Here is a 16,773-nt window from a genome sequence, read left to right on the forward strand (position 1 = left end):
CGTCGTCGCACAGGAAGTCCGGACAGACAGGGTGCATGATGCCTTTAGGTTACATAACGTGTTCATACCTGATGTTAGCGGCACGAGCTAACACCTTGAGAAGAACGCAATGATAGTCTGGGAGGTGTTCCTTATTCTGGTCTCCCTGGCAGGTAGGATTAAGAACTAGACAACTCTGACATCAAATACATGAGCATTTTATTCAGTATTTTATATTTAAAATGTGTTGATTCATCTCAATGTCGAAAGTCAATTATTAGTTTTATTTAACTGCGAACGTTCTTCATCTCTTTTTATCTATGGATGATTTATTGATGTGTTAATGATTTTTTTTTGTGTGGACATCTCTCTGTCTCTGTCGCTGTCTCTCGCTCTCTCTCTCTCTCTCTCTCCCTCTCCCTCCACTCTTCCCAGTGACAGCCATGTCATTGAACTGTACTCTCCAGTTCCTGGATGAACCCCCAGGCCAGATCACGGTTCTCCCTGGTTCCTCCCTGACGCTGTACTGCAGCAGTACATGTCAGGGTGGAACCGGTACGAGCCGAGTACTAGTGACCTGGCACTTCAATGGGTCAATAAGTACCGTCAGCGAAAGAGCCTTTACATGCATCAATGACTCCACTGAGGAAAAGACCTCGTGCAATTGCACAAAAAGAAATGTCACATACAAGGACCGTGGATTGTACCATTGTAAACTCACAATAGACCGACCTATGTTATGGCAAAAAAGAAGCAGGGGAACGCGTGTTGATGTCGGTAAGTGGTAACTTAAAAGTACATATACAATGCAATTAATAAATGATATGTGTGTGTCTGCATTATCTTTAATTGAGTCCAAACAAGAAGTATGAGATTATAATTTTCCCTCCATAACAGCAGGGAACGAGGTGGATGCGTTAGTGACTGCAAACCCAGGTGAAGTGAGGGACTGCAAACGTGTGTGTGTGTGTGTGTCTGTATGTGCGGGGTTGCGCATGCATAACTCTCAGCATGGTGTGTATGGAACTAAATTGAATCACACATTCAGGTTATTTTATCGCACTGACGATACTCACAATTTGAAAAAAGACATTCACCGTTTTTTATTTTTATGAAATGAATACACAAATACAAATATATTGTGAAAAGACAGATATAGTTGACTTATTTATGTTCTCCTCCACAGTAACTGAAACCCCGGGTTTTAAAGATGTGATTCAGAGCACGACGTTCCTCATCGGCTCCGGAGTGTCCGCCCTCCTCCTCATTCTGCTGGTGATCGTGGTCTGTGTTGTTCAGAGGAGAAGGCAAAGGCGCAAAGGTATCTGTCAGCCTTTAATCTAAGCCCAATCCGTTTGCTTTATCAGGTCATTTCACAACCACCCCCCATGTGTGTATATGTGTTTATACACCATACTGTATATACCGTATATGTGATATGCATTATGGTGGGTGTAACGTTTATGTTAACATTTAGGGCCTTTAGCAGATGCTTTTATCCAAGGTGACTTACACTTAAGTACATTTAAGTACAACAATATGTGTGATAATAAGTATTATCACAAGACTTTGTGAAATGCTTCAGTAAATTATTCAAACTACAGCAGAGCAAATGAACATGCTTACTGGTAGAAAATGACGAGAAAATGATGAGGAAATTGACGCAATGAAACATTATTTATTGTATTTTGCCTTCATAAAAGACGGGTCATTTCTTAGACGATTCAGAAACCAACAGATTTATAATGGCAACTATGAAAATATTTTTTAATTAAACCTAGAGAGGAATAGACAGGCCTAACCCAGTTATGCCTTAATGCAGCAGCGTTGAGGCTAAGATCCTCAAAGACATGCTCGCCAGTGCACATATTCAGGACTCGAAATCAGCACTCAATGTGAGCAGTGATCAGAGAAAAGAGAAGAGAAACAGAAAGACAGACATAAGAGACAATGACAGGAAACCACACGCCACAAAGACAATGGCCTGCTACTGTCCACCACCTTAGTCTCTCAAACGTTGCACCGATCATACCTGAACCTCTATGGCACTAAACATACTGGAACCTGTGAGCACATCTCTCTGTAACATTTGCACATTTTTTAGCTCCAATTGTTCCTCTTGTACCAGTGTCAAACCGCAGTGCGGGACAACGATTTGGGACGAAACTGCTTGCAATTTGCGACTGCTTTGCATCACAATCACAAGTTGACGTTCTGAAACTGGGCAGAGACATGAAGCCGTATTGGGGCATAGATATTTATAGAACACTAGATGTCTCGTCCGCGCTGCCGGCCAATGGAGACGAACGTCCGCACTGGTGGCCATCTTGCCCCAGTCAGCTCGCTCACCCATAACGTCGTGTTGGTGGTGGTACATGTACTTTTTAAATAACCATAACTTGCTCAATTTTCAACCGATTTTCAAACGGTTTGGTTCGTTTTAAACGTCAGAGATGTAGTTATGACACTGCATACTTATGAATAATTATGTTATGTTCTAAAAATTTAATTGAATAATCTAAAATAGGTACAAGATTTCCCTTTACAAATAGTTTGTAAGAAACCAAACCGCTTGAAAATCGGTTGAAAATTGAACAAGTTAAGGTTGTTTAAAAAGTACATGTACCACTACCGACACAACGTTATGGGTGAGCGAGCTGACTGTGGCAAGATGGCCGCCAGTGCGGACGTTCTAGACGTCCGCCGTAAGACGTCTAGTGTTCTATATATATATCTATGGTACATCTCGTGTTCTATATATATATCTATGGTACATCTAGTGTTCTATATATATATCTATGGTACATCTAGTGTTCTATATATATATCTATGGTACATCTAGTGTTCTGTATATATATCTATGGTACATCTAGTGTTCTATATATATATCTATGGTACATCTAGTGTTCTATGTATATATCTATGGTACATCTAGTGTTCTGTATATATATCTATGGTACATCTAGTGTTCTGTATATATATCTATGGTACATCTAGTGTTCTGTATATATATCTATGGTACATCTAGTGTTCTGTATATATATCTATGGTACATCTAGTGTTCTGTATATATCTATGGTACATCTAGTGTTCTGTATATATATCTATGGTACATCTAGTGTTCTGTATATATCTATGGTACATCTAGTGTTCTGTATATATATCTATGGTACATCTAGTGTTCTGTATATACGTATATCTATGGTACATCTAGTGTTCTGTATATACGTATATCTATGGTACATCTAGTGTTCTGTATATATCTATGGTACATCTCGTGTTCTATATATATATCTATGGTACATCTCGTGTTATATATATATATATATGGTACATCTAGTGTTCTATATATATATCTATGGTACATCTAGTGTTCTATATATATATCTATGGTACATCTAGTGTTCTGTATATATCTATGGTACATCTAGTGTTCTGTATATATATATGGTACATCTAGTGTTCTATATATATATCTATGGTACATCTAGTGTTCTGTATATATATATGGTACATCTAGTGTTCTGTATATATCTATGGTACATCTAGTGTTCTATATATATATATATCTATGGTACATCTAGTGTTCTGTATATATATATGGTACATCTAGTGTTCTGTATATATCTATGGTACATCTAGTGTTCTATATATATATATATCTATGGTACATCTAGTGTTCTATATATACTGTATCTATGGTGTGAGAGCTCACGCTAAAATGATGGGAAGCTGGCATTACAGAGGCTCGTCAGGAAGCGACACACCAGCTTCACTATATTTCAGCGGGAGAAAGACTCAATCAACGATCACATAGAATGTTTGCTAAGTTGGTCCGCAAGTGGAAAGGAAAGTTTCACAATAACTGCTCTAAAATGTTTTTTTTTATAGGCCTACGTTCACGTCAACTGAGTTTCTGTCTGCGAAAACGAACAACATGGCTGACATTTATTTTATTCTCAGTGGAAAATGCAATATTTCGGCATTGAAAAGGTTTTCATAACATTTCTTGCAGGAAATGTGCATTTTATTGCCATAATCTTCATTCATTGATTGCATATGCCCTTTAGTTTGTTAGTTATTAGGAATATTCTTTCAGGTCTCGCCAGAAAATTGTTAGAATACGACAAACATGGCTGCCATTAATTTTATACTTGTCTTGTCTTGGCATTAAAATGCACTTTGATAACATTTAAAGCAAGAAATTGTGCCTTTCTGAATTTGACAACATACCCAGCAGTGACCCAACTGTAGTCACTGTCGCTCGATAATTATCATTTGTTTCAAAAAATCACAACAGGCCTGCATCCTCTTTTGCTTTTGTTTCCTTTAAGAGATGACCTGCCCCATTTATGGGAACACCCGTCCAGTACCGTCGGCGACCAGAAGGCAGCAAACCAGCAAACCTGACACTCCGTTGGTCACCGGAGCCCCCCCACAGGCCCAGACACCCCGGAAAGGAAAGAGTCGAGGTGTCGCCGAGAAAGAGAAAGACGCCGCACTCTGACTGCTCCCGACCAGCTGGCTGTCGCCCCGCGTGGTCGACTCCGCCGTCGGTGTGTGAATGTGTGTATGAATGGTTAAAATAAATGAGATATATATATAAATATAGAGCATTCTTCATTCACCTCGTGGACACAGTGTATTCATGAGCTGATGTGTATTTATACAGGACCAAATGTTTATTTAGTGTTTATTTCACGTGTAATGTTTATTTTGCATTTACATTATTTCAGTATTGTTTTTGGTTGAATGTAGTTGTTATAGTTGAAATTGGCTCTGGACAATTGCTATGAGGTTTTAGGATTTCTTTTTTTTTTTTTGGACCTGCATGTGAAAAACAGCTTTGTAATGTATCAATTGTGTGAGCTTTGTAATGTATCATTTGCAACGATTATACTCTTTTGAGTGTCTCACTGTGCGCTAGATGTATATAATAAATGTCAACTACTTCTGTCAACTACTAAAAAATGTGTCAAAGTCCATTACAGACATGACCAGATGACAACTGAGAAGGTCTGTGTACCCCTGAAAAGTATACAGTATACTGTATACAGTACCTTAGGGCTGGGTACCGTTACCAGTAGAGTGCTTCATTCTATACTTAATTTTTTCTATTTCACTCTATACGCATTATGTGAGGTGAAAGCTTCTCCGTCCGACACGCCGCGCCACAGACACAGTCGGGGTTGTAGTTGCTGCGGTAATGGGCCAATCACGCGGCGCAAGATCGAAGAACGCTTGCGGTGATTGGCTGCGCGCAAAATACAAAGTACAACCTAATTTAAAAAGTATAGATGGAATGCATAAAGTCCAGCTTTCGCGGTATCGTAGTTTGTGGTTTTTTGAAACCGTCACTGAGAGTTCAATTTTTTTTTTTATTCCGGTTAATCAACAACGTAATTTTGTCATTTCGAAAGCCTACGGCGGAACGTCTATTCTTTGATACAAAGACTGAGATTAATCCCAATACAATGATCAGAATAAATATCAAGGATGTCCCGTTCACAAAGGCAGTCAGGAAACTACTTGCGGAGAAGGTGCGGGAGCAGGAGGAGGAGAAGAAGGTGCAGGAGCAGGAGGAGGAGAAGGAGGAGAAGGAGGAGCAGAGGAGGCAGCTGGCGAAGACAATATGGACAATGTGATTTTAAATACCACCATACATTAAAGTTGAACTTGACATCTATTGTGAAGTGCACTTTTTTAAAAGTAGGCTACATGTTAAACATATTTTAGCACAACAATTAAAAGTATGCCTGTAAAAACTTTTGTATACTTAAATTGTATTTGTAATACACTAAAGTATACTACTTTTCAAATGGGAAGGTCTGAAACAGGTCTGTACCCCTGAGAGGGTCTGAAACAGGTCTGTACCCCTGTGTGTGTTATATATATATATATATATATATATATATATATATATATATATATATATATATATATATATATATATATATATATATATATATATATATATATATAATAGTTGGTCAGCAGCGGCTGACCATTTCAAAATCTGTGTTATACAGCAGAAATAACTAAGGATGGTTACATTAGCAATGGATTACAAATATCTAGCCTATGTAATTTATATACATATAGGCCTATATATGTGTGTGTGTGTGTTTTTGAAGACACTACACAGTATGTTTTTTCACACACACAGACACGCACACACACACACACACACACACACACACACACACACATACTCAGAAACCCTGTAGCCTACCACAACCTCAGGCTGAAGGTATCAGAAAGCGATGACGTGTGCTGCGGTGTTGGTGCGTGGGGGGGCAGGATCTGGCTCTCTCTCACACACACACACACACACACACACACACACACACACACACACACACACACGCACACACACACACACACACACACACACACACACACACACACACACACACACACACACACGCACACACACATGCATAATGCTTCGTTCTGTGGACCTGTCTTTGGTTAGGGTCATCTCTGCACCACAGACAGTGTTCTCCCCCCATGCAGCCCCCCCCACCCCCCTCTTCATGACTAAAACCATCTTCACACAGGAAGTTACAGAACAGAGACGGGGTTGTCTGAGCGACACGTAGGCCTACGTTATTAACTACACTCACCGGCTTCCTCCATCGTCTGCGCCACCTTTTTAAATAAATCGCCGTTTCTCGTTTTCCGACGCCGACAACAACAACACGACTATCGTCTCCTTCTACTTGCAGCTCACGGCCCCCGGGAAAAGACCTCGAGCATGTGCAGAACGCATGATCCAATCCCAATCCGTGCATGCGCACGCTTAATGCGACAAACCGTCGAATAATCTAGGGGTCTTAATTCGACTATGAGTAACCCAATTAGATTCGATTTTAGCTCGACTAAGGTGTATACATGCATCTTAATAATCCAATCATAGTTGGACTAACCCAATAAGTTTGACTTTCTTGAGTGTCATGTAAACGCACTGGAAATAGAGACTGGAGACTGTTCAGGGTGTTCGCTTCTTTCCCTCTAATGTAACGTCTAGCCTTTCTGTCGTGTTAGGGTCAAATCTGACTGATTTCCTATTTCTTCAATCATAAATATTGTGTTTTACATTTTATCGTCTCAAGGCCTTATGATATCCTCCACACTATAGGCATTTGAACATATACAATTGCTGATCACCACTTTCATTGAATTTTGAGTGGTTTAGTCAACTTGTGGTGTTCCCGGTCAAAAATGACCGCCATAGGAAATGAATGGGTGACCCTAGATTGTGTTCATCCATCGCATCGATAGCACATGACCACAAATCCACCATCACCACCGCACACACACACACACAATTTCTGTGTCTATTCTTTGTATATTCACTGCAGTTATTCACGTAAACCAGTAGGGCTACAGCTTAAAGGGGAGTTAAATAAAATTTGGTGATGATAAATTTTTTTGTGTGTGTTAATGAGAGAGTAAGAGTTTAAGAGCAGTTAAAACAGGCCGGACCGGGAGCACCAAAGTAAGGACAGAGAAATTAACACGACACAAAGGCTAGATGTAACCATGGTTTCTCTACGGGGGCAAACCTAGGGGGGGGGGGGGGGGTGCTGGGAACGTCAGAGGGTTTGTTTTTTTTAGATTTTAAACTTTCATGGTTTTCAAATCTTTTTGGTGCAAAAAATAGGCTACCTGAAATACATAGCCTATTTTCATTGATGGGTTTCTAACCCCTCTACCGTCTCAGCTATTTTTGACTGTCTATGCGCTCAGTGTGACAGCGGTCATACGGCCGCGGTGCAGTCCTGCTGCACGCGTCATGATCTCTATGGTAACGCTGATGAACATAACCCAAGTCTGCGGGTTAACAGTTCAATAACCAACACAACATGACAGACACACTTCCTGTGTGAAGTCTGTCACACAGGTCTGTCTGACGGGTGTTTTAGACATGAAGAAAGGGGGAGGGGGGGGGTGTGGTGCAGAGATGTGGTGCAGAGATGACCCTAACCAAAGACAGGTCCACAGAACGAAGCATTGTGTGTGTGTGTGTGTGTGTGTGTGTGTGTGTGTGTGTGTGTGTGTGTGTGTGTGTGTGTACGTGTGTGTGTGTGCATGTGTGTGTGTGTGTGTGTGTGCGTGTGTACGTGTGTGTGTGTGTGTGTGTGCGTGTGTGTGTGTGTGTGTGTGTGTGTGTGTGCAGTTGTGTGTTTGGGTGGTTGTGTGTGTGTGTGTGTGTGTGTGCGTGTGTGTGTGGGTGGTTGTGTGTGTGTGTGTGTGTGTGTGTGTGTGTGTGTGTGTGTGTGCGTGCGTGTGTGGGTGATATATTTCATTGTGTCCTAACAATAACAATACAAGGAAGACACACCAAAAGGTATAGTGACTGTGTGTGTGTGTGTGTGTGTGTGTGTGTGTGTGTGTGTGTGTGTGTGTGTGTGTGTGTGTGTGTGTGTGTGTGCGTGAGTGTGTGCGTGCGTGCGCGCGCGTGTGTGTGTGCGTGCGTGCGTGTGTGTGTGTGCTGATAGTGATGATCTGCGGTGTCTGGAGAAAAAGGCTAGGGCAAAGGGGTCTCTGTCATCATGCTTATAATCGAAGTCAAATTGAATCAACTTTTATTTCTTTAAATCTTCTTGACGGCTCCAGTCTCTCTCCTCCACTACCCCACCTCCCTGTGGTAGGAGACTCTTATGTCACTGAGAGAGAGATGTCGCCTTAATCATCATCTCTATTCTGCTCGAGAGAGATAATGGGACGAGTAAGGAGGGGCCAACTGTGTTTCTGAAGAGTATAGGCCCTAACCAACAGAAAAGTGATTTTGTTACAACGTTATGCTTTTGTCTTTTGTCTTTGTGTTGGTTTTAATGTGAGGTGTCCCTCGTGTGCTCACTGATTCGCTCTGCAAGCAGACGAGAAGACCAAGCAGCTCGACTTGTAACCTTTTTATCACTCTGAACGTATAGGATCGAATGTGGTGCTCCTTTTAATATTGACTTTGACACATTTGGTTTATTCTGGTGCAATTACATTTTTTTGTAATATTGTGCCTTCTTATTTTGTATGTCGTGACTCGTATATATACATAGGCCTATTATAGGCTATGTGTTCTAATCTATGCTATCACTGGTTTAACTGTTATGCTCAATGTGAACACCAGAGGGCGTGGTCTCGACAATTAAAAGAGTAAGAGCCAATATTCCTTCAAATATACCACGAATAATATGCGAAATTATGAAACAAAGTCAAATGGCGGGCTTAAATTACGCTTGTTGGTGTGTGACTTGCATTTCTGGCAATAGTATATGTGTTCATAGTACTTTATATGTGCCTGTAGCCTATAATACATCGCAGCTGGTTTTGAAATAAGCCTATTCAATAAATGAAGTAGTAAATTCCCGACATGACCAAATGGATTACTGAGAAGTGAAGGGTATTTAATACATATTGCTAATGAAAAATGCAACAAAAAAAGAGATTGGTAGTAGAACTATAGTAAACTATAATTCTAGGGTGTTTGGCCCATAGCCAATGCATTAGCAATGGATTACACAAAAAGGTAATTTATCTATCTATTTATCAGGAAAAATAAAAAATAAAAACACACATGCACTTGCATCTGGGTTATTGTTGCCTTTGCTTTTCATTTATTCATTCGTTCAATAATCGTCTTTATTTATAGACGGTGGAGAGAGAAGGGAGTGTTTTTTTTGAACGGCGACGCGCCACGTGACCCCCGCTCTCCCAGGTAGGGCCTACAACAGAGCGAGGAGTCGGAGCTCCGAACGGGAATACCTTCTGTGCGGGAACAAGCTTCTGTACGGGAATACCGTCCGGTCCGTACGGGAAGACCTGTGGATTCAGCAGGTGGGGAAAAAAACAGATCACAGCGATTCAGGAGGATCCGAGAACTCAGGAACCCTGGAAATGATTGTGGTAAGTGGGTTGAGCGAGTCTCCCATTCACCATGTCGGTGTTGTTGGGGTTAGGGTTAGAGTGTTGCTGCGAGTTAAGCGCGTATTGTTGCAGAAGCTTTCCGGTAAGCTCCGGTTCACAAGCGTCTGTCTTTGCAGGTCGTTGAGCGCACACTGCCATAGCGGGACTGTATGTGGTTCTGGTCGGCGGTGATAGACCGTCCTAACAGTATAATAATAATTAGTGATCTTATTGTAGAAGCTGACCCACGCAGGGCTCGGTGTACTGGAGGACTGCTTTAGTGGCAACACGAGGAATCCTGTCGGCTTCAAAAAAACCTGGAATCCGTTTCCTATTTCTAATTACACAGTCATAACAGTCCCTTATTCCAGTTCAGAAATCGAAGTTGAACGAATATCCTACGTTTAGTAACTTTCAACGGACAGTACCAGGACATTACTATCATTATAGGCTAACGTTACTTCTTGTAAACGAAAGTATTATTTTATTTTCCAAATTAAAGCATTAGGCTACAGTAGGCTATTTGATTTGCATTGCACGTACCTTTACTATATAGGCTATATATATATATATATAGCCTATATAGTAAAGGTACGTGCAATGCAAATATATATATATATATATATATATATATATATATATATATATATATATATATATATATATATATATATATATATATATATAGTATTTTGGATCAGTGTATTTTGGATCAGTGTAAGAAAACGATATCGGAAAAACAGGATTTGTTCCCATGGAGGCCAGTTGTTGTCGGCGGGGGTCTGACCTCCGGGGTTCGACCTGCTGACCTGAACCTCAAGGCCGTGACCCGCCCTCCCTCACCGGGCAGCGAACTGTTGTTCAAATCCATCAGGTGGCCGATGGCGGTGGGGGTTCGTTCGTTCAACCGCAACCAAACTTCACTTGTACCCATACCGGTATACAGTGAGCCTCCGTTTGAAGTGTAGGCGCAGTCCTTTTGTTGTGCTGCGGAGCGGAGAGAATGAGAACCAGGTTGGGCTTGGCTCTCTTTTGTTCCCTAAGCATCTTGGTCACTCTGTGCGTGTGTGGGATATACAGTATATGTGTGTATATAGATGTGTATCTATGTCGTGTGCATTTGTTTAGTGACCAATGAGTGTCAAAGTTTTAGAAAAATCAAGAATTGAATGATCTTAATTAGAATCACGTTCTACACTGTTGGGAGCATTGTTATACGTTCACCACTGTGACTGGAAACAACCCAGCTCTAATGTGTTTATTACAGCTGGTTCAACCTATCCCACACCTCGTAAAAACAAAACGCGACAAGGTTATGTCACCGGCTTCAACGGCAGAGCTATGTATTTTAGACCTGCACTGAAAACCTATTATTGCCACCGAACTGGATTGTATTTTCCACTCTTGTCTCCAAAACAAGTCAGTGAGGGTCACAGGAGGGAGTGTCCGAAGGGAACCGCCGCAGCCGGCAGCCGGCAGCTCTCTGCTGGGGCGAGCAGCTCTCGTTCACCACGGCCTGCAACAGGGCTGGGCTGGGGTGTGGGTCAGTCTGCAGACCGCATGGATCTCAGGCCCTCCGGTCAGGCAGCGAGTGTCCCTGGAGGGCGGCAGCGAGACGTTCTGTTTAGTGAAACTATCCAAAAACAAGCAGCCCTTGTTTCAGTTCGCGAGATAACAGCTAGCGGTTGGGGAGTAACGTGGGTTAGGCAGCGCCTCCGGGTTAATGAGTTGTGGAGGAGGGAGGGTCGGGCCGTTCCAAAGCCCAGAGCCAGGGGGGTCCGCTGTAGTCGCTACAGGCAGTCCCGGGCTCTCTCGGGGGTGTGGTGTGGCGGTGAGCGTAACTCTGGCTTTGCCCCGGAGACTAAGCGGTGTTTGGTGCATCAGAAAAAAAATAAAAAAAATAAATGGGAGCCGAGAACAGCAGGCTCCTTTAATGACCACGCGTTAAACGTTTATGATTCATATATAAACATATAGATAACCAGTTTAGTGTTATTGCCAGCACCTCTCACACAGTAACAGGTTGGAGCAGAGCTGAATCTCTGAGCTGTTCTCAAAACCCCGTCAACGTTTACACTAGCCTGCATCCTGGTGGTTTCAGTGGCTTTGGAGCACTTGGCTGTGTTGTTAACTCTGTTTGGAGCTGCTTAGATCACTGCTTCGCGATATTGCTGGGACATGAGTGTGTGGTTTAGTCAAAGCCATCCGTCGAGCTGTCAGGAGAGAGTCTCCAGTCATTATGTGGAGGCTTTGGTTCTGTTTACCCAACTTATGTTTAGAACATATTTCATGATGCATTATATATATATATAAAATAATACTTCTACCACTTATAATAATGCAATGCAAGGCAGTGTATCTTTTCAAATCAAGCGAGCAAAGTATTTAACATAATTATTTACAAACAAATATAGAATTTGCATATCCACTTAAAACAGGAGAGTTCGGGAGGCAGCTGGATGGAAGCACTCGTCAGCAAGAGGCCACTGATTGGCCAGTCAGCAAGTGGACTTCCAAACAAAACAAGCCTTGTCCCAAATTAGTGATGTACAAACTTTTGTGTGTGTGTGTGTGTGTGTGTGTGTGTGTGTGTGTGTGTGTGTGTGTGTGTGTGTGTGTGTGTGTGTGTGTAACTTTTATAACTGGAGCACAGTTGTGTTTTCAGTGTCTAATCTCCAAGCAGGTTTGGCTGGATGTACTGGAAATGTATTGTTTTCGTTCAAAAGAAACGCACAATTGGATTTTCAAACTACTTTTTTTTTCTGTTGCATTCTCCCTGCATAGGCAGATGGTCCATTGTGTCGTTAAACATACTGTACGCACAATGCCTGAATATATTCAGTATATAATAATAATAATATTCAGAATTGATAAAAAAAGTATTGCATATCTGTACAAATTCAAGCCATTTAAGTCAACATGCCAGATAAGAGTTAGTGCCTGCATGTATGCTTTGCTATAATCATACCTTAGACTCCCGCCAGAATTAGCATTGGCTCAGCACACAGCAATGCTTTAAGCCATGGCCAGTTCTAAAAGAAGAGATAGAACTCCATTTGAAGTGTGTGTGTGTGTGTGTGTGTGTGTGTGTGTGTGAAGGGAGAGCCACCACTCCTCCCTCTGTATTATCTGCAGACAGACCTGTCTGTCTACTCGTGTCTTAACGCGACGTCAAGCCCTGTGAACAACAACAAATCGTAGTCACACACACACACACACACACACACACACACACACACGCCCTCCCCACAGGGGGCCAGGGGGGGGGGAGAGGCCTGCTGTAGCTTGTCCCTTACTGTCAAGTAGTGACAGGAAACAGAGTACATGGCAGTTGGTTGCAAAACTTTGCTTTGACCCAAAAAAAAGTATAATAATCCTCTCTGTCGTGACACACAGTGGGTGAAGTGAATCCCACCACGACTAGCTGAACTTTTAAGTGGAGCGCAGAAGGCGTGGGCTCTAGCAGGACGTTTTTTTTGCTGGTTTATTTGACAGGAACAGTGCATACTAATAAACATTTCTGTAAATATGACAGATTGAGCCAGAAGGCTAGTTTCCGTCTGCAAGTCCTTGGCCAGATGTAACAACCCTAAAAAGAAAATAACAAATAACAGAAAGATTAAAAAAAAACACATAAACTAAGATAAAAGCAACAGACAAAACATGAATTATAACCACGTATCAAGTATTGAGTGGTTCAAGCCATAAAATACATAAAGCACGCAGGACATACAAGAGCCAGCATCAGACAAATAATAATAAATAAAAAGGTTTGTTTTGTTTTGCTGTGTTGAGTACAAGTTTCGGTACAAGTGTTTTCCGGCGTATTCCGAGCCTGTTAGCTGATTATCCCTGGCGGGTGTGGGTGATGTTAGGTGGTTCTCGTCTGAGTGCTGGTGCAGATTGTGCCTCACCAGAGCACCAGGACCAGGGCAGAGGTGTTCAGAGCGGCTCGGCCTCAGCCTCAGCTTTATTTTATCAGTGTGATTTGTCTGCAGGCCCAGACCTGAAAACACACCCCGCCACCCACCTCCCCCCAATCCCCCACCTCCCCCACCCCACCCCGTCCTAAAGCAGAGCTCAGAGGAAGTCATCCTTATCATGAGGAAGAGAGAGAGAGAGAGAGGGAGAGAGAGAGAGAGGCAGAGAGAGAGGCAGAGAGAGAGAGGGAGAGGCAGAGAGAGAAAGAGGAATAGAGAAGGAGAGGCAGAGAGAGAGAGAGGCAGAGAGAGAGAGGGAGAGGAATAGAGAAGGAGAGGCAGAGAGAGAGAGAGAGAGAGGCAGAGAGAGAGAGGGAGAGGAATAGAGAAGGAGAGGCAGAGAGGGAGCGAGAGAGAGGGAGATGCGGTGAGAAGTTGTTAGAATGGCACTCGGATATATCTGCTTACTTTTTAAAATAACCGCGGCATAACAAGAACTGCGGGGTCATCATGTCTCCCTCGGCAGATAAGTCTGCTGACGTTCTGAGTACATTTATATTCAGCCTGCTTTCTATTTTTTGGAAGCGTGCATTAAAGCGCCAGGAAGTGAGTGAGGTTGAAGCTCACCAGTCTGCCTTCCTGTCCGCCCGGCTCATGTGAAGCTGCTCTGCTCGGTTAGAGAGCCTGATTTGCGATAGCGCTTAGCGTAGAGAGTGTTCTGAACTATAGGGAGCCAACGATGGGGATTTTTTTAGGGTTCGATGCCGATTTGTTTCATCATCAGCCGCTTGGAGCCGATGACCGATATACGCCGATACCGATGTTCTTGAGCCGATATTTGGAGCCGATATTTGGAGCCGATACGGCTGCTTTCGCTCCCTCAATTTACATCGTAAAAATGACACAATGACGACAACAGATGTTACAGCTGTCAATTTTGAAACATTTATTGAACTGTCTGTAAATCATGGCGGGAAAAAATCTTTAAAAAAAATTGTAAAAAAACCCGTAAAAAAATAAAGAATCGTCGAAAAAACATCGTCCGATGCCGAACACGAATATCGGCCGATAATATCGGTCGATCACTATTCTGAACACAGTTGATCGTTCAATGTCATTCAATCTATTTACTGTATAAATATATGAAATAAATATATATAGTATACAGATGCCACGAGGGGGGAGGGGGGAGGGTGGGGGAGGGGGGGGACACAGAACCTCTGGGCTGGGCGTCTGACCCCCTCAACCTCAGACTATAACCGCTATATAACATGAACGCTCCTCCTCCTCCTCCTCTTCCTCCTCCTCCTACTACTTCCCCTCCTCCTCCTACTTCTCCTCCTGCTCCTCCTCCTCCTCCTCCTCCTTCCTCCTCTCTTCCATGGTCTCCTCCTGGTGGACCAGTGATGAGGACGCGCTGCGGAGACGTGCACCCGTAGCCGTGGCAGCATGGCCGCCGTCCCGACACTTGGACACGCGGACACGCGGACGCGTGGACGCGCCCAGCGGCTCGTGGTCATCCTCACGTCACCTCTCCGACGCCGTTGCCCTCATCTTCCTCATTGTCCTCGTCTTCCTCATCGCGCTCCGGTCACCTGAGCTGAAGTGAATCCGGTTGAACCAACTTTCGTTCGCCCGTTCACGTTAAAACGGTACAGAGAACCAAACCCGCACCTTGCCACCGCCGCCAAACAAGATAAGCGAGAGAAACTGTCACAAACTTGTCACTTGGCCCGAGGCAGCGGTGTCACAACTCTGTAAACCAGACCACAGATTGGATATTCTGTCCACGCCGAACCCTCGTAATTATTGTTATTGTTAAAGCCGTTAACCACCAGTCCCCGCCCCCCCCGCCACCCGCCCACCCTCCCCCCATGCCACCATGCCCGGCCTCTGATTGGCCGTGTTGTGATTGGGTGTGGGCGGAGCTCCACAGCTCTTCCCTGGTTGGACGGTGAGAACATGGCTCCGCCTCTCCGTGGCCGGAGCGTTCTCTTGGCCCCGCCCTTCTTCTTGTTGTTCGTGCTGTCCTTGGGAGCGCTGGGAGCGCAGTACTGTGTTCCACGGAAAACCTTCCCCTACCAGGGTAAGACTACCCTCACCTGGGGGAGTATGATATTGTTCACGCATTTTTTTTTTTTTAACTGCACTTAGTCATACACCCCATTGTTTATTATACTGGATTTGTTTTATAATTATATTATAATGCCTTTATTAATTCAGTGTTTTCCACTGTCTCTGAATGGATCTAAAGGTTAGGGTTAGGGGTAAGGGTTAGGGTTAGAGGTAAGGGTTAGGGGTTAGGGTTAAGGGTTAGGGTTAGGGTTAGAGGTTAGGGTTAGAGGTAAGGGGTTAGGGGTTAGGGTTAGGGTTAGAGGTAAGGGTTAGGGTTAGGGTTAGGGTTAGAGGTTAGGGTTAGGGTTAGGGTTAGAGGTAAGGGTTAGGGTTAGGGCTAGGGGTTAGGGTTAAGGGTTAGGGTTAGGGGTTAGGGGTTAGGGTTAGAGGTAAGGGTTAGGGGTTAGGGTTAGGGTTAGAGGTAAGGGTTAGGGGTTAGGGTTAGGGGTTAGGGGTTAGGGTTAGGGTTAGAGGTAAGGGTTAGGGGTTAGGGTTAGGGTTAGGGTTAGAGGTAAGGGTTAGGGTTAGGGGTTAGGGGTTAGGGTTAGGGGTTAGGGTTAGGGTTAGGGGTTAGTGGTTAGGGTTAGGGTTAGGGGTTAGGGTTAGGGTTAGAGGTAAGGGTTAGGGTTAGAGGTAAGGGTTAGGGGTTAGGGTTAGGGTTAGAGGTAAGGGTTAGGGTTAGGGTTAGGGTTAGAGGTAAGGGTTAGGGGTTAGGGTTAGGGTTAGAGGTAAGGGTTAGGGTTAGGGTTAGGGTTAGAGGTAAGGGTTAGGGGTTAGGGTTAGGGTTAGAGGTAAGGGTTAGGGTTAGGGTTAGGGGTTAGGTGAACATGTGAACCCGTGACGTGACGTG

General features: G+C 43.5%; 1 protein-coding gene and 1 long non-coding RNA gene across 2 annotated transcripts in view; both read left to right on the forward strand.

The window, feature by feature from the left end:
• Positions 1 to 51: 51 nt before the first annotated feature.
• Positions 52 to 4,888, forward strand: LOC311353439. The gene is made up of 5 exons (XR_014637047.1): positions 52 to 152; positions 415 to 756; positions 877 to 915; positions 1,166 to 1,300; positions 4,314 to 4,888. It is a non-coding gene; the product is annotated as an uncharacterized lncRNA (long non-coding RNA).
• Positions 4,889 to 9,732: 4,844 nt separating this feature from the next.
• The window catches only part of LOC311353436 (semaphorin-4E), a 22,277-nt gene continuing 15,236 nt past the window's right edge, over positions 9,733 to 16,773 (forward strand). Inside the window, exons 1-2 of the mRNA XM_084473346.1 lie at positions 9,733 to 9,888; positions 15,213 to 15,894. Coding sequence (XP_084329472.1) covers positions 15,771 to 15,894 — 124 coding nt within the window. The 5' untranslated portion in view covers positions 9,733 to 9,888; positions 15,213 to 15,770. The remainder of the gene's footprint in view (positions 9,889 to 15,212; positions 15,895 to 16,773) is intronic.

The sequence above is a fragment of the Micromesistius poutassou genome (genome assembly GCF_964030765.1).
Source record: "Micromesistius poutassou genome assembly, chromosome: 9".
NCBI lineage: Eukaryota > Metazoa > Chordata > Actinopteri > Gadiformes > Gadidae > Micromesistius > Micromesistius poutassou.